Here is an 18,408-nt window from a genome sequence, read left to right on the forward strand (position 1 = left end):
CATAAGTCAAGCCTTGACATTTAAAAAAATCCTCTCAAATGGTACTTGTTGACAGCTTACTATGTGCCAGGCACTGTACTAAACGCGGGGGTAGAAACAAGCTAATCAGGTTGGACATCATCTACGTCCCACATAACACAAGAATCAAGCAGAGCATATCACCTTTTCTTCTAAAATTCTTAATCTTTTCTTCAAGAAGGAATTCTCCTTCTCAGTCTCCTTTAGTCGCTTTTTGATGTCCTCATATGCGGTGACAAGAGCAAAGTGGGAAGCTACCGACTCATCTCCGGAAAATATTGAAATAGGATTCTCTGAATCTCGCTTTTGAGCTTTTTCATGGTTGAGAATGCAGATATCGTCTTCTACAAGGGCATCCATGGCAGCTGTTTTAAAGGAGAAACACGGATGGTTATGAAATGCCCGATTACGAGACAATACATACTAACTTAAAAACATCCTGTCATTTTTCTGACTTTATTGAAATCACCTCGATATGATTCAGCATTCATGTAAGTGCTACAAATTTCAAGAAAAAACATTACCACATGTCATGCCTTATCATTTCTGTAGTCCAAGTTTATGAATTTACCTTCTTATATCAGCACAGTTTTGATAAATGCGTGCAGCATCAAATCTAGAGTTCGAATGATACTGTACACTGCAGGTTAAAACACAAAGACACAGGAAAGGCTGTTGGAGTTTTCATAAATGAAAGCCCAATTCCTCCGCTTCAGACCCCATTCTCTTGCCCCTTATGTAAACATTTATACCCTTTCTTCTTCCCTTCTCAGCTTTCATCTTCAACCGCTCACTCTCTACAAGGGTTTTCACATTTGTAAGGATCTTGAAAAGAGACAGTGAACCGATGTCTTTCTTACCTTTAAAAATTAGGAATAAATGCTAGGGAAAACATCAATAGTGGTAAAATAAGAACATCCTTGAACTCCTATATAAAACTTTGAATCTTCTTCTGATCTGGATTGATCAAGAGCTGGAAAAGACCAAGAAAGTGAAAAGCAAAAACTATGGACAATAAAAACGCATATTATTTACATTTTATTTATATGCAAGGAAATAAAAAATATTTAATTAAAATTAATTATTTATATATATATATATACATTAAGAAATTAAGCCAATTTGCTTCTAAGAGCAATACACACCAGTACTTATTGAGTACCTTTTACACTCCTTTCAAAATGTTTTAACACCTAAGTTATTTACTTTCATTGATGAATCTCATTATATAGGTGAGTCAGACTGATACTAAATAGTATTTTTTAAATGTATTTATCTTTTGTAGGTAACGAAAGCATCCCTGTTTTGCTACAAGTAAGTGAAATATAATGTTTTAATGCAATGCAAATGAAATAAATATTAACCACAATGAAATATTTTGGAATTCCATTTGTTCCATTTCATTTTTTGCGTGGTGGAGAGCATCCTCTAATTTTTTAAATTGGTATTTTTTAAGCATTTACTATATGCCAGGCACTACAGTAAGTACTGGGGTTGATAAAGGCTTATAACAATAATAATAATAATAATAATAATTTGGTATTCATTAAGCGCTTACTATGTGCCAAGCACTGTTCTAAACTCTGGGTAGATACAAGGTAAACAGGTTGTTCCTCATGGGGCTCACAGTTTTAATCCCTGTTTTCCAGATGAGGTAGTTTAGGCACAGAGAAATGAAGTGACTTGCCCAAAGTCACACAGCTGACAAGTGGCAGAGTCGGGATTAGAACCCACAACCTCTGACTCCCAATCCCGTGCTCTTTCCACTGAGTCACGCTGCTTCTCTATCAGGTTGAGCAGTCCATGTCCCACAAGGGGCTCTCAGTCTTAATCCCCATTTTACAGCTGAGGTAACCGATGCACAGAGAAGTTAAATGACTTGTCCAAGGTCACAGAGCACCCAGTGGCAGAGCCACAGTAAGGACCCAGGTCCTTCTAACTCCCAGGCCCAACCTCTTTTCACCAGGCCCTGCTGCTTCAAATGACTCCTATTAGAGGGGTTTCACACTGCTATACCTGTTTGTACCTCATTCCCTAAGTACTTGACTTGAGAGCTGTGCAATTAGATTTACATATAAATCGGCTTGACTTTCTTAATACCAGTTTTAGAAACAGTACTTATGAAACAGAACATTCCCAAGGAAAAAAAAAACCAGAACCCATGGCTTTCCTGGGTAGCATACAGTTGCATTCAGTACTTTGTATACAGGTTTAGAATGATTTATATAACTTGTAAAATTAAAATCCGCTGATTTTAATGCAGTCATTCTCAACTTCAATACTAAACTATTGACAAATAATTTTACTACCTATCAAAATATGCTGCCTAACCAGCCCCAGGCCGGATCACATCTTAAATGCCCAGAGAAGATGTATGTCTCGGATGGGAACGTCACATTATTCTGGGGTTCAGGTCAGCTGTGTGACTGTGGGCAAGTCACTTAACTTCTCTGTGCCTCAGTTACCTCATCTGTAAAATGGGGATTAACTGAGCCTCACGTGGGACAACCTGATTACCTTGTATCTCCCCCAGCGCTTAGAACAGTGCTCGGCACATAGTAAGCGCTTAACAAATACAAATGCCAACATTATTATATTCATTTGTTCATTCAGTCGTAATTACTGAGCACTTACTGGGTGCAAAGCACTGTACTAAGCGCTTGGGAGAGTACAATATAACAATAAACAGACACACTCCCTGCCCACGTCAAGCTTACAGTTTAGAGGGGGAAAAAGACATACCTATACTTACATACTTAATTCTGGAATAAACTCCAGTCACAAAAAGTGGAACGGGGAGGGCTTGCTGTGGGCAGAGACTGTGTCCGTCAACTGTTACACCGTTCTCTCCCGAGTGCTTAGTACAGTGCTCTGCACATAGTAGCTGCACAGTAAATACCACTGATGATGGCAACAGATGAATTCAGAGTTGAATCATTGTTTGACTCACTATATTGTCCAATCTGATCTCATTTGGTATGAACATAGCGGGGTCAGATCAGTACCACGTGTCACCTGTGATGGTCAGGCCGGTGTGGCACACAGCAGGGGGACGTCAGCTGTCAGGCCTTGGATTGTGATGGCAGGACTTGGGCTTTCTCTGACCTGGCTTCCTTCCCCACTTTATTGTACTCTCCCAAGTGCTTAGTACAGGGCTTTGCACACAGTAAATGCTCAAATAAATATCACTGACTGACCTTGAGGCTTACGGTGTCACCCACGTGAGGGGCATCCTAATGGAGAAGAGTAGTATTTCCAAACAAGTGTTCTACACTTCCTAGCAATCCTTTGCATCGTATATATGTTGGTATTTGTTAAGCGCTTACTACGTGCCAAGCACTGTTCTAAGCGCTGGGGTAGAGACAGGGTAATCAGGTTGTCCCACGTGAGGCTCACAGTCTTCATCCCCATTTTACAGATGAGATTGATATATCAATCCATGGTATTTATTGAGCGCTTACTGTACTAAGTACTTGGGAGAGCACGATACAACAGAGTTGGTAGACACTCTCTTTGTCCACACTGAGCTTACAGTCTAGAGCGGAGCAGGTGCTCCTATTTTTTCCTTAACAACTAACTGTGATTATGGAATTTGGCAGCTGACAGGTCTTCCGCATCAATTATTCTTTTCCTTCCTTGCGCCATTTTCTACATAATGGAAATATAGTTTTAGCATATAAAAACATACACACTATTCTCCCAAAAGCCTTGGAAAAAAATAGAAATTTCATCCCCAAATGGCTTGTTGCTAATTGAAAGGTGGTTTGTGAGGAGGGCAAGATAAATTCGCCGAGGAAACTCAGAGGTCAGTGTGCTACATACAGGGGTGGAAATAAGTGGGGAGGTCCAGACCTGAGCAACAGTAGAGGAATAATTGCTGGACCGCCTGACCTGCTTGGAAGGGTTTTGAAGCAGACATTTTCGGGTGGTGGGGGAGGTTGGGGGAGGATGTGGGGACGGGTGTTTTGACACTGAGCTGAGCTGCGTGCATTGGGGAACTCCAGCGAAGCACAGGGCCTGGGCTGGGCTGCCCTGGGGTTTGTGCCAAGGTGGAGCGGGCTTGTCTCCCAGGGCCCTCCAGCCCCTGCCCGAGGCTTTGGCTTGGGGGGGTTTAGCGGAGCGGGGGTGAACACTGGGTTTAGGGATGGGGGAAGTCAGCCTGTGCTTCTGCTCTTTCCACTGCAGGGATAAGCCTTCCACGCTATCCAGGATTGGCACGGGCCATCAGAGTGAGTTGGGGGGGGTCTCATTACTACTACGTTTGCTTCACTCCACTTCTCTCTCCCACCTTGTACAACGCCTGGCCTATCGGAACGGTTGGGCGTTCAAGGGTAACCTTGGCACAGTGCCCCGTTCTTTCACCCCTGGTTCTAGAGCAGTATATATCTATTGCCGTTACGAAGGTGAATAGCTTCCATATGTCACGCGATTATGATTACGGGGGGTCAGTAACCGGTACTGGAGCTCGGCCCTTTAGAGAGTTTTGGTGGATATCAGCCTATTAAGAAAACTCAGTTTTGCATCTGGGATGTAATTTTAGGAGGAAAGGATGACATACGCAAGTCTATTCCCAAGGTGGGATTTATATATGCTCAATTCCAAACACTTTTATAGCTTTATAGGTAGCGACACTTTTCAAGGCCAGCTGTTTGTTTCTACAGGATTCATTCATTCATTCATATTTACTGAGTGCTTTCTGGGTGCAGATCACTGCTCAAAGTGCTTGGAAAGTACAATTCAGCAACAAAGAGAGACAATCCCTGTCCCCAAAGGGCTTACAGTCTAGAATGACAACTCATAAGCAGAACAGAAACTCTACTGACATTATGCACTTAATAAATATTATTACTACCAGAATCCTGAATGGACTTTAATGTTATCTGTTTCCCCAAGTAGGGTAGATACTTTTATTCATTCAGTTATATTTACTGAGCGCTTACTGTGTGCAGAACACTGTATTAAGCGCTTGGAAAATACAACTCAGGAACAGAGACAATCCCTGCCCACGACAGGCTTGCAGATGGGGGGAGCCAGACATCAAAGCAAGTAAATACCCATCACTATAAATAAACGAACTATAGATATATATACATCAAAACAAGTAAACGGGCTTTATATATAAACAAGTAAATATAGTTATAGATGAGTGCGGTGAGTCCACGACAAACTGCCTTATTAATGACTGTCTGTGATCCTGTGAACGACAAGAAGGAAGAGACTTTGCAAAGGCACTGATGGGCTCTATTAGAGGCAGGTGATTGCAGGAGGGCTTGGCTTTCTCGGCCCGTTCTACCCAGTAACGGGCCTGAACCAATCAAGGACTGCCCCGGGGAGCCACGGCTGCATAAAAGGCGCTCGTTTTTGACTGGAGAAAGGATACCTGGAGGCAGCACGGGGGCACGCTGAGAGAAACGTGCAGCAGGAGAGCAGCACTTGGAAGCAGCAAGAAGCAGCACTGGTGGAACGGACTCCTTTGACCAGAGACCGGTACCGGACCTGTGGTGGAGGGGAATGACTGAGTGTGTGAATGTGTCACTCCCTTGCACCTTGGTAAAGCTATGAGTAAAAAACTGTTCACAGTAACTAGGTGATCAGAGGTGTGGTTTGAATTCTAGGCATGTCCCTGAGGCTCCCCCGGTTCCAGGAAGGTCCTGGTTGATAAGGGGAGAGGGGTTTGTGACAATATATACATATATATACACATGTGAGGTGTGTGGCCGGGGGGGTAGAGCAAAAGAAGGGAGTTGGGGCAACAGGGTGGTGAGGAAAATGGGGGCTTAGTCTGGGAAGGCCTCTTGGAGGAGGTGAGCCTTCAGTAGGGTTTTGAAGGGGCCAAGTGTGGCTGTTTGGGGGATTTGAGGAGGGCAGGGAGGGAGTTCAAAGCCAGGGGTAGGTGGGTCGGGGTCGACAGCGGGACAGGCAAGGAGGCACTGTGAGAAGGTTAGCACCAGGAGTGGGGGGTATGGGCTTGGATGTAGGAAAGAAAGAAGGTGAGGCAGGTGAGGCCAAGGTGATGCAGAGCTCTCAACCCAAGAGTGAGGAATTTTTTGCTCGATATGAAGGTTGACAGGCAACTACTGGATATTTGGGAGGGTGTGTGGGGGGGAAGTGACATGCCCAGAACGTTTCTTTAGAAAGATAATCCAAGAAGCAGAGTGAAATACAGACTGAAGTGGGGAGACCCAGGAGGTTGGGAAGTTTTAAAGGATACTGATGCAGTAATCCAGCTGGGACAGATTGATTAGCAATCAATCAATGGCATTTACTAAGTGCTTACTATGTGCACTGTAGTAAGTGCTTGGAAGAGCACAAAAAACCAGATATGTTCCCCGCCCACAAAGAGCTTATGGTCTACAGGGGGAAACAGACATTAAAAATAAATTACAGATTTATACACAAGTTCTGTGGGGGTGAATAAAGGGTACATATTCAAGTACAAGGGAAACAGAAGGGAGAGGAAGAAGGGGAAATGAGGGCTTAGTCAGGGATGGCCTCTTGAAGAAAATGTGATTTTAATATGGCTGGGAAGCTGGGGAGAGTGGTCTTTCAGATATGAGAAGGGGTAATAATAATGTTGGTATTTGTTAAGTGCTTACTATGTGCAGAGCACTGTTCTAAGCGCTGGGGTAGACACAGGGGAATCAGGTTGTCCCACGTAGGGCTCACAGTCTTCACCCCCATTTTACAGATGAGGTAACTGAGGCACAGAGAAGTGAAGTGACTTGCCCAAGGTCACACAGCAGACAAGTGGCAGAGCTGGGATTCGAACTCATGACCTCTGACTCCAAAGCCCGTGCTCTTTCCACTGAGCCACGGGGAAATTCCAAATCAGAAGCATGGCATAGATGAAGGTGTTTTTTTCATTTTTGTTATAGCAGTTACATGCTTACTATGTGCCAGGTTCTATTCTAAGCACTAGGGTAAATACAAGCTAATCAGGTTGAACAGAGTCCCTGTCCCAAACAGGGCTCAATCTTAATCCCCATTTTACAGATGAGGTGAGGCAAAGAGATGTTAAGTGACTTGCCCAAGGTAATGCAGCAGATAAGTGGCAGAGCAGGGACCAGATCCCCAGGCCCGCATCCAAACCGCTAGACCACTCTGCTTTCCGCCCATTCCTCTCCACATCAAGGAGAAACTCCTAATTATTGGATTTAAGGCATGCAGTTACCTCTCCTGCTCCGATACATCCAGTTTTCCCCCACAACACCCCAATTGGCACTCTTCATTCCTCTCAGGTTAACCTACTCACTAGGCCTCATTCCTCTAAACTCCAGGTGAGCAGGGATCGTGTCTATCAACTCTATTTTATGCCAGTGCTCTCCACATAGTAAGCACTCAATAAATAACAATAGATTGATTCTTTGCTCCTAACCCTAACGTATATCCTGCTCCCTGTCTGGCATTATCTCCAATCAACAGATCAGTTAACACTAAAATCAATTACAAATAGGTGAAACAATAGAGTGTAGGGATATATGCCTAAATGCCATTGGGTTGGGGTATCAAAATACTTTAGGGGTACAAGGCTGAGCACATAAGTGAGGCAGAGGGAGGGCACCTCCCCCTTCATATCCGACACACCCGCTTCCCTTATCCTCCAAATCCTTCTGAAATCAATTCTCCTCCAGAGGACTTCTCTGTATTTGTATTTCCTCCCTATTTATATTCCCTATAGTGCCTCTCCAGCACAGAAGTGCCACCAAGTACTATCAACCTCCCATAGCATTTATGCACTCTAGGCTGTCCCAGTGGCGGAGGGGGGTGTACCTGGAATCCTCTTTTGGCAGAGAAGGAGAAACTAGGCTGATGGTAACCCTGTGAAGACCCAGAAATGGCCCTCAACAGCTGGGCAAGTCCTCTTCAACCAATCCGTGATATTTACTGAGTGCTTCCTATGTGCAGAGCACTGTACCAAGCATTGGGGAGAGTACGACAGAATGGGCAGACAGGGTCCCTGCTCACAAGGGGGAGACACACGCTGATATAAATAATAACAGCACACGGCTTTATCCTGAATCCTGGGACGGGCCAAGCCAAGAGCTGAGAGTCATAAAGGAGGAGATGACTCAGTCATCTCTCGAGACCCCTGATGCTTGGCATACAGCCCCCTCCCCTCATGACTCTGGCCTGATGGCAACTCGACTGTTGGGGATCACTGGTGGATAGGAAGCCTTGCATGAACAGAACTTCCAAATCCCACTTTAGGCAGTAACTACAGAGCCCTAACAGTCCTCTCCATCCAATAAGAGCCCTGACGGGACCAGTCTGGTCCAGCCAGGCCTCATCCTAACCCGAGCAACCCAAACGGGAGCCCAATATTGTGGTCCCAGGTCTCTCTTCCTGGGTTGCGCTCGAAATGCAGGCTTTTCACATGTAGAATTGTCCCTGGGAAGTGCATCTAAACATAGTCACTTGGCTGACTTCCAGAAAGACCTAACTTTGCAGTCTTGGGACCCACAGGCCAAGTTGGGTATAAACGAACCTCTGTCCAGAAACAGTCACTCCCAATCAATCAGCTGCATTTACTGAGGACACAGTAGATGCAGAACACACAATTCTTTCCCACAGGGATTTTACAACTTCAGAGGGAACAGATCACCCTTTACGGAGAGGAGGAATTAGTGTTTAAAGAGTAATATGAATGTAGAAAACTGCAATATGCAGAAAACTGTAACAGAGAGCATGGAGATGTTGCAAAATTATGTTAAGGGAACAAATCAGTGTTCTCATTTTTAGACAGCGTATGTGTGCGTGAGCATGCAGAGAGCTGTCTACTTTCAAGAACGACAATTTTGATGGTGAAATTGAGGGATACTGTCTACTAACTTTTGTACTCTTCCAAGTACACTACTCAGCAATCAATGGCATTTGAGCACTGTGTGCTCAAAAATACTACTGATTGACTGATTATCCGTGGGTGTAGGTGAAAAGACTGTCAACCCATTTTGCCTTGTGAGCATGTAATAATACTTTTCTGTAAGCATTGCTTGGCTCTTTCTTACACTAACTATATTTAAATCAGTTTATTCTTAAGGGATTTTGTACTAGAGTATGTTCATACTTATCCTCCAGCAATCAGCATCTCCTCCTGCCTTCGGGACACCTCCACCTGGATGTCCTCCCACCACCTATAACACGTTCAAGACTGAGCTCCTTATCTTCCCTCTCAAACCCGTCCTCTCCCTGACTTTCCCGTCACCGTGGACGGCACGACCATCCTTCCCGTCTCACGAGTCCGCAAACTTGGTGTCATCCTCGACTCCGATCTCTCGTTCACCCCACACACCCAAACGGTCACCAAAACCTGCCAGGCTCACCTTCGTGACATCGCCAAGATCCACCCTTTCCTCTCCCTCTAAACGGCTATCACGTTAGTGTAGTCACCCATCAAATCCCAACTGGATTACTACATCAGCCTCCTTTCTGATCTCCCAACCTCCTGTCTCTCCCCACTTCAATCTATACATCACTCTGCTGCCCAAATGATCTTTCTACAGAAACGCTCTGGGCATGACACCCCCTTCCTCAAAATTCTCCAGTGGTTGCTTATCAACCTTGGCTTGAAGTAAAAACTCCTCACTATTGGGTTCAGAGCTCTCCATCCCCTTGCCCCCTCCTACCTCACCTCCCTTCTCTCTTTCTACTGCCCACCCGGTACACTCCGCTCGTCTGCCGCTCACCTCCTCATGATCCCTCGTTCTCGCCTGTCCCGCCATTGACCCCTGGCCCACGTCCTACCTCTGGCCTGGAATGCCCTCCTTCCTCACATCTGCCAAACCTAGCTCTCTTCCCCCCTTCAAAGCCCTACTGAGAGCTCACCTCTTCCAGGAGGCCTTCCCAGATTAAGCTCCCCCTGTCCTCTGCACCTCCTCCCCCATCGCCCCAACTCCCTCCCCTCCCCACTTGTGTATAGATACATATTCGTAATTGTCATTCTATTTATTTGTATTAATGATGTGCATAAATCTATAATTCTATTTATAATGATGCTACTGATGCCTTTTTACTTGTTTTGAGGTCTGTCTCCCCCCCTTCTAGCCTGTAAGTCTATTGTGGGCAAGGATTATCTCTATTGCTGAATTGAATTTTCAAGCCCTTAGTACAGTCCCTGCACACAGTAAGGGCTCAATAGGTATGACTGAATGAATAAATTAAAGTATAAAATAAATTTACAGATATGTACTTAAGTGCTTTGGAGCTAGGAAGGGGGAAGAGCAAAGCAAACTTGTATCTACCCCAACGTTTATAACGTTGCTTCATTCATTCATTCAATCCTACTTATTAAGCACCTACTGTATGCAGAGCACTGTTCTAAGTGCTTGAAAAAGCATAATGCAACAATAAAGAGTGATATTCCCCATCCACAATGAGCTCACAGGGTTGAGCGGAGGAGACAGACATCAACCCAAGGATAGATACCTAAGCGCTGTGGGGCTGGGAGGAGGAGGGGAAATGTTGCTTGACACACAGTAAGCGCTTAAAGAACCTAGTGATGGCAAAAGCTGCGTGGCTCAGTGGAAAGAGCCCGGGCTTGGAAGTCAGAGGTCATGGGTTCGAATCCCGGCTCTGCCACTTGTCAGCTGGGCGACTGTGAGCAAGTCACTTCACTTCTCTGTACCTCAGTTCCCTCATCTGCAAAATGGGGATTTAAACTGTGAGCCCCACGTGGGACAACCTGATCACCCTGTATCTACCCCAGGGCTTAGAACAGTGCTCTGCCCAGAGTAAGCGCTTAACAAATGCCAACATTATTATTATTATTATTAAAAGCAATCCCAACGATGTGATAAAGGTCAGTCTTCGACCGTGGATGGAACAGATTTAAAGCTCATCACCTCACTCGATCCCAGATGGAGTCCAACAGAAGGGAACAGGGGGATGCCTTTCCTTGGCCAGTTGGTTTTAGAGACTAAGAGCGGCTCGCATTCATTCCCATGGTATTTACTACTACTACTAATAATAATGTTGGTATTTGTTAAGCGCTTACTATGTGCAGAGCACTGTTCTAAGCGCTGGGGTAAACACAGGGGAATCAGGTTGTCCCACGTGGGGCTCACAGTCTTAATCCCCATTTTACAGATGAGGGAACTGAGGCCCAGAGAAGTTAAGTGACTTACCCACAGTCACACAGCTGACAAGTGGCAGAGCGGGGCTTCGAACTCATGACCTCTGACTCCAAAGCCCGTGCTCTTTCCACTGTGCCACACTGTCCTAAGCGCTTGGTAAAGACCCGAATGCGGATGACATCACAGTCCTACATCAAGACCGACCCTGTAATTCCCAGAGGGAGGAAAAACGTCCCAGCAAAGCCCCCGGGGGGCAGGGCGGTGGGATGGGGGGTCCCGGCCTCCTCCCGCCTTCCTTCCCACAGGGTCCAGGAAACGGCATCCTGAGGCTCCTAGTCGGCTTCACCGTAGTGACAAGGGAGGAGGCCGGGGAACGGTCAGGGCGAAGGAACAGGCGCTTAGTACAGTCCTTCGCACGCACTGAGCGCCGATGAAACACGAGTGAATTGAAAGAAAAGGGATGATGGAAGCTGCTGGAAGCGGGGGGAGAGGGGAGAGGAAGGAAGAGGGAGGAACGCTGGGGAGATGGATGGAACGGGGAGGGGAGGGGAAGAACGGTGAGAGGGGAGAAACGCTGTGGAGAGGGTAGGAACGGGGAGGGGAGGGGAGGAATGGGGAGAGGAGGGTAGAAACGCTGTGGAAAGGGACAGAACGCTGTGGAGAGGGACGAAACGGTGAAGGGAGGAGAGAAACGTTGGGAGGGAGGGAACGGTGAAGGGCGGGGAGAAACGATGGGGTGAGGGACGGAACGGTGAAGGGCGGGGAGGTACGGTGGGGAGAGGGAGGGAACGGCGAAGGGAGGCGAGAAACGTTGGGGAGAGGGAGGGAACGGCGAAGGGAGGGGAGAAACGTTGGGGAGCGGGAGGAAACGGCGAAGGGAGGCGAGAAACGTTGGGGAGAGGGAGGGAACGGCGAAGGGAGGGGAGAAACGTTGGGGAGCGGGAGGAAACGGCGAAGGGAGGGGAGAAACGTTGGGGAGCGGGAGGAAACGGCGAAGGGAGGGGAGAAACGTCGGGGAGAGGGAGGAAACGGCGAAGGGAGGGGAGAAACGTCGGGGAGCGGGAGGAAACGGCGAAGGGAGGGGAGAAACGTCGGGGAGAGGGACGGAACGGTGAAGGGAGGGGAGAAACGTCGGGGAAAGGGAGGGAACGGTGAAGGGCGGGGAGAAACGATGGGGAGAGGGAGGGAACGGTGAAGGGCAGGGAGGAACGGTGAAGGGAGGGGAGAAACGTTGTGGAGAGGGAGGGAACGGTGAAGGGAGGGGAGAAACGTTGTGGAGAGGGAAGGAACGGTGAAGGGAGGGGAGGAACGCTGTGAGGAAGGAAGGGACGGGGAGGGGAGGGAAGGAAGGCTGTGGAGAGGAACGGGGAGGGCCGAAGGCCGGCGGCCAACGCCTGTCCGTTAGAGAGGGGGCAGAAAGGTCGACGCTAAGCGGGAGGCGCCTCCTCCCAACTGCGGCCGGGGCGGCCCGAGCGGGGCCATCCCGGGCCGCCCGTCCGTCGCTCAGTCAGTCAGCCATCACTCACCGCGGGCCCCGCCGCCAGTTGCGATTTCTCCGCGAAAAGTCCGGGCCCAAGCCAGGGGGTCCCGGGGGTCAGCGCGGGCCGGGGCAGCGGCAGCGGGCCGGCGGGCCGACACCCCCCATGGCCGCCGCCTCCTCCTCCTCCTCCTCTTCCTCCTCCTCAGGCCCGCCCCCCCCCCCGCGACTCGGCCTCGGGCGGCCGCGCCGCCACCGCCAGGGGGCCCCCGCCCGCCTCCGCCCCGCGCAGGCGCGCGCCCCCCAACCCGCGCGGGGGCGATGACGTCACCCCCCCGCGCGGGCGGCGCGCGAGGAACCCGGAAGTCGCCTCGGCGGCGGGCGCCGGGGGGCACGTGACCCGGGGGGGGGGGGCGGGGGAGGAGGAAAGGACTGGACGTCGTCGAGGTGGAGGCGAAGGAGGAAGGAGAAGTCGGGCGCTTCCCGTCACCCTTTGCCGAAGGACTGAACCAAAGTCAGCCGATAATGACAACGTTGGTATTTGTTGGGCGCTTACTCGGTGCCGAGCACTGTGCTAAGCGCTGGTGGGGGGGGGGGGGACACAGGGGCAATCAGGTGGTCCCACGTGGGGCTCCCAGTCTTCATCCCCATTTGACAGGTGACGTCGCTGAGGCCCAGAGAAGTGAAGTGACTTAACAATAATAATAATAATAATGTTAGTATTTGTTAAGCGCTTACTATGTGCAGGGCACTGTGCTAAGTTCTGGGGGAGACACGGGGGGAATCAGGTGGTCCCACGTGGGGCTCCCAGTCCTCATCCCCATTTGACAGATGACGTCGCTGAGGCCCAGAGAAGTGAAGTGACTTAATAATAGTAATAATAACGTTGGTATTTGTTAAGGGCTTACTACGGGCCGAGCACTGTTCTAAGCGCTGGGGGAGACACGGGGAATCAGGTGGTCCCACGTGGGGCTCCCAGTCTTCATCCCCATTTGACAGATGTGGTCACTGAGGCCCAGAGAAGTGAAGTGACTTAATAATAATAATAACGTTGGTATTTGTTAAGCACTTACTACATGCCGGGCACTATTCTAAGCGCTGGGGGAGACACAGGGGGAATCAGGTGGTCCCACGTGGGGCTCCCAGTCTTCATCCCCATTTGACAGACGTCACTGAGGCCCAGTGAAGTGACTTAATAATGATAACGTTGGTATTTGTTAAGCACTTACTATGTGCAGAGCACTGTTCTGAGCGCTGGGGGAGACACAGGGGGAATCAGGTGGTCCCACGTGGGGCTCCCAGTCTTCATCCCCATTTGACAGACGTCACTGAGGCCCAGTGAAGTGACTTAATAATAATGGTAACGTTGGTATTTGTTAAGCACTTACTATGTGCAGAGCACTGTTCTAAGCGCTGGGGGAGACACAGGGGAATCAGGTCGTCCCACGTGGGGCTCACGGTCTTCATCCCCATTTTCCAGATGAGGGAACTGAGGCCCAGAGAAGTGAAGTGACTTGCCCACAGTCACACAGCTTGACAAGTGGCAGAGCCGGGATTCGAACTCATGACCTCTGACTCCCCAGCCCGGGCTCTTTCCACTGAGCCACACTGCTTCTCAGCCACACTGCTTAACTTCTCTGTGCCTCAGTGACCTCATCTGTAAAATGGGGATGAAGACTGTGAGCCGCAGGTGGGACCACCTGATTACCCTGTACCTCCCCCAGCGCTTAGAACAGTGCTCTGCACATAGTAAGTGCTTAACAAATACCAACATTATTATTATTATTATTACTACTAAGCACTTAGAGTGGACAGATCGGTAACAGATAGAGACAGTCCCTGCCCTTTGGTGGGCTTACAGTCTAATCGGGGGAGACAGACAAGAACAATAGCAATAAATAGAATCAAGCACTGTTCCAAGCCCTAGGGAGGATCCAAGAGGATCAGGTTGTCCCCCATGGGGCTCACAGTCTTCATCCCCATTTGACAGATGAGGTCACTGAGGCACCGAGAAGTCAAGTGTCTTGCCCAAAGCCACACAACTGACAGGTGGTGGAGCCGGGTTTCGAACCCACGACCTCTGACTCCCAAGCCCGAGCTCTTTCCACTGAGCCACGCTGCTCCTCTAGTATTTATTGAGCGCCTACTATGTGCAGAACACTGGACTAAGCGCTTGGAATGGACAATTGGGCAACAGAGAGAGACCAGCCCTGCCCAATGACGGGCTCCCAGTCTAATCCGGGGAGACAGACGGACAGAAACAAGACAACATAATCGCAATAAATAGGATCGAGGGGATGTACACCTCCTTAGCAGAATGAATAGGGTAATAAAAAATATATACAAAGAATAATAATGTTGGTATTTGTTAAGCGCTTACCATGTGCCGAGCACTGTTCTAAGCGCTGCGGTAGATACAGGATAATCAGGTTGTCCCACATGGCGCTCACAGTCTTCATCCCCATTTTACAGATGAGGAAACTGAGGCCCAGAGAAGTGAAGTGACCTGCCCCACGTAGGATAACCTGATTACCCTGTATCTACCCCAGCGCTTAGAACGGTGCTCGGCACATAGTAAGCGCTTAACAAATACCTACATTATTATTATTATTAAGTCACTTGACTTCTCGGTGCCTCACTCACCTCATCTGTCAAATGGGGATGAAGACTGTGAGCCCCACGTGGGACAACCTGATGACCCTGTATCTCCCACAGAGCTTAGAACAGTGCTCGGCACATAGTAAGCGCTTAACAAATACCAACATTATTGTTATTATTATCAACCTTTATTCATTCAATCCTATTTATTGAGCGCTTAGTGGGTGCAGAGCACTGCAGAGAAGCCGCGTGGCTCAGTGGCAAGAGCCCGGGTTTAGGAGTCAGAGCTCGTGGGTTCTAATCCCGGCTCCGCCACCTGTCAGCTGTGTGACTTTGGGCAAGTCACCTCACTTCTCTGTGCCTCAGTTCCCTCATCTGGAAAATGGGGATGAAGAGCGTGAGCCCCTTACGGGACAACCTCATTACCTTGTATCTTCTCCAGCACTTAGAACAGTGTTGGGCACATAGTAAGCGCTTAATAAATACCAACATCATTATTATTATTAAGCGCTTGCCAAAGTGCAATTCGACAACACATAGAGACAATCCCTGCCCACAACAGGCTTGTTTGTGCTTCTTGGGTTACTGGGCCCAGTGCTCTTCCTCATGCCGACCATGTGCCCCTCACAATCTGCTAGATCCCCTCCCACCACCCTCCCTTTGCGCAAAACTCTTGTACTACATTAGGGAACCTTAAAGAGGCTGACCACTGTGGAGCAATGTCTTGGAGTTAAGGTGTGAAATCATTCGGTCATATTTACTGAGCGCTTACTGTGTGCAGAGCACTGCGGTATGTGCTTGGAAAGTACAATCCGGCAAGAGATGGAGACAATCCCTACCCAACAACGGGTTCGCCGTCTAGAAATGGAGCCCAGGAGGTAGTCGATTGTATTGATTGAGCACTTACTGTGTGCAGAGCACTGTATTAAGTGCTTGGAAAGTACAATTTAGCAACAGAGACAATCCCTACCCAACAACAGGGTTATCCTCTAGAACTGGAGCCCATGAGGCAGTCAGTTGTATTTACTGTGCACTTACTGTGAGCAGAGCACTGTACTAAGCACTTGGGAGAATACAACACAACAGTAGACACATTCCCTGCCCACAGGGAGCCTACGGTCTAGAGGTGGAGACAGACATTCAGATAAGTAGATTACAGATATGTACATAAGTGCTGTGGGGCTGGGAAGGGGGATAATTATTATTATTAAAAGTATTTATTGAGCACTTACTCTGGGCAAAGCACTGTAATAAGCGCTTGGGAGGCTACAGTATGACATCAAACACATTCCCTAACCACAACAAGCTTACAGTCCGGAGGGGGATGAATAAAAGGAGCTAGTCAGGGCGACAAAGAGCGGAGTGGGAGAAGAAAAAACAAGGGCTCCGTCAGGGAAGGCCTCTTGGAGGAGATGTGCCTTCAGTAAGGCTTTCAAGGGGGAGAGAGAGTCATTCTCTATCTGATACGAGTAGGGAGAGCATGAAGCGAGATGTTGGCAGTGATCATGAGGTGGGGAAACTCAGATCCCCGACATCCAGTTTCAAAATCTCTATCCTATGTGAAGCTCGGCTGCCTTTGCATAAACCTCCTCTCAAGCCTCCCCACGGTAGAGTAATCTGGATTTATTCTTGGGTTCTGTACTTATACCTTGATTTTCTAGGTTATAGACCCTTCCAGGGTGAGGACTGCATCGTCTGTAGAGCGGCTGAAACCAAAGAAAGAACCACATAGTTTTGCATTCTAGAAATCCACGGTACATTCTCGAAATTACGGCTGCGCCTGGAATACTGTTCGTGTTTTTGACTTCTGCATTTTAGGAAGGAGCTGGAAGAATTACTGAGAAGGGTGGCAGAATAAGCTGGGTGGAAGAGCCGTTTGAGAATAAACTGAAAGGATAGGATTTTTCAAAGTGAAAGATGTCAAAATCTTCCCAGATTTAAATGGAATTATTTTTGAAAACCTTTTTATTTAGACTCTAGTCCAAGAATCAATTTCCTTGGCTTTTTGGAAGCCCAATATTATTTTGAATCTACTAGGCTAATTTTCAGTTTAAATGCTTTTGTATCATATATCATCCCTTCTAAATTAATGGAGGCAGGGTAAAAGCCAGGAAAACAAATTGCAGTCTGCACTAGAGATATGAAATGAGCTTCAGTGTTCTAAACACAAATTGTAATTGTACGATGCAGATATTTTTTGTACCCTGACTTGTTACTGCTGCGGTTTTTCTTATTGCTAAGCTGGCAATGTTCGCATCCTCGAATACATCATCCATATAAGTTAATTCTCTGATGGCCTTCTAAACTACTGTAATGGCTTCATGTTTTGGAGTCCTTTAATCACATTTTCATACTCGTAGAAATGCCATATTTCCTAAAAAAAAAAAAAAACCAAACGCCTGCTTTTGTTCTTTTAAATATTCATTGTTGACTTTTAGTTGTCCACTCTGAATTGTATCCATGTCCTGATTTCTGTTTAGTTTTTTGCTGTCTATTCCCAAGCAGTTAGCATTTCTCTTGGACTATGACCAGTAAATTACAAGCCTTCAGTCAGTGGTATTTATTGAGTTCTCACTATGTGCAGAACACTGTGGTAAGTACTTGGGAAGAAAACAGAATTGGAAGACACATTCCCTGCCCCCAACGAGCTTATAGTCTAGAGAGGGGAGACAATCAGTGGTATTTTTTGAGCACTTACCTTGTGCAGAGCACAAGGGAGAGTACAAGAACAGGGACCTGGGTTCTGATCCCTGCTCTACCACCGTCTGCCGGTGGCCTTAGGGAAGTTGCTTAACTTTTCTGTGCCTCAGTTTCCTCATCTGTAAAATGGCGATTGATACCCATTTTCCCTCTCAGTCTGTGAGCCCCAGTGGGAAAGGGACTTTGTCCTACCTGATGAGCTTGTATCTACCCCAGTGCTTAGTACAAGTGCTCGGCACCTAGTAATCAATCAATCAATCGTGTTTATTCAGCTGTTGTGGTGTTCAGAGTACTGTATTTAGCATTTGGGAATGGGAAAGTACAATACAATAGATTCGGTAGACACATCCCTGCCCCCAAGTAGTTTAAGTATTTAACAGATAACACAATTATTATATTAAATGCCACAGTTATTACAGTAGCATTAATACATAAGATCTGTACTCTCAAGAATCTTACAATCTAACAGACACTCAGTAATCTCCCTCCTCATCACCTTCATAATCATCTTTCTTATTTTGAAAGATCAGGAGAACAATTGTATTC

The 18,408-nt window shown here is 47.6% G+C and overlaps 2 protein-coding genes across 6 annotated transcripts in view; one reads left to right on the forward strand and one right to left on the reverse strand.

The window, feature by feature from the left end:
* Positions 1 to 12,722, reverse strand: part of AZI2 (5-azacytidine induced 2) — a 32,215-nt gene extending 19,493 nt beyond the window's left edge. Inside the window, exons 1-5 of one of the 4 annotated variants that reach the window (XM_039912929.1) lie at positions 12,614 to 12,722; positions 5,399 to 5,514; positions 879 to 991; positions 590 to 658; positions 163 to 383 (exon numbers count right to left, since the gene is read on the reverse strand). In XM_039912929.1, coding sequence (XP_039768863.1) covers positions 163 to 378 — 216 coding nt within the window. In that variant the 5' untranslated portion in view covers positions 379 to 383; positions 590 to 658; positions 879 to 991; positions 5,399 to 5,514; positions 12,614 to 12,722. The remainder of the gene's footprint in view (positions 1 to 162; positions 384 to 589; positions 659 to 878; positions 992 to 5,398; positions 5,515 to 12,613) is intronic. The other 3 variants (XM_016228128.3, XM_029070951.2, XM_001506902.5) reach the window with 3 other exon arrangements.
* Positions 12,723 to 12,987: 265 nt separating this feature from the next.
* The window catches only part of ZCWPW2 (zinc finger CW-type and PWWP domain containing 2), a 98,156-nt gene continuing 92,735 nt past the window's right edge, over positions 12,988 to 18,408 (forward strand). The window contains exon 1 of one of the 2 annotated variants that reach the window (XM_029070952.2): positions 12,988 to 13,097. The gene's annotated coding sequence lies outside the window, so the exon portion shown is untranslated. The remainder of the gene's footprint in view (positions 13,098 to 18,408) is intronic. The other variant, XM_029070953.2, reaches the window with a different exon arrangement.

Source organism: Ornithorhynchus anatinus, chromosome 8 (genome assembly GCF_004115215.2).
Source record: "Ornithorhynchus anatinus isolate Pmale09 chromosome 8, mOrnAna1.pri.v4, whole genome shotgun sequence".
Taxonomy (NCBI): domain Eukaryota; kingdom Metazoa; phylum Chordata; class Mammalia; order Monotremata; family Ornithorhynchidae; genus Ornithorhynchus; species Ornithorhynchus anatinus.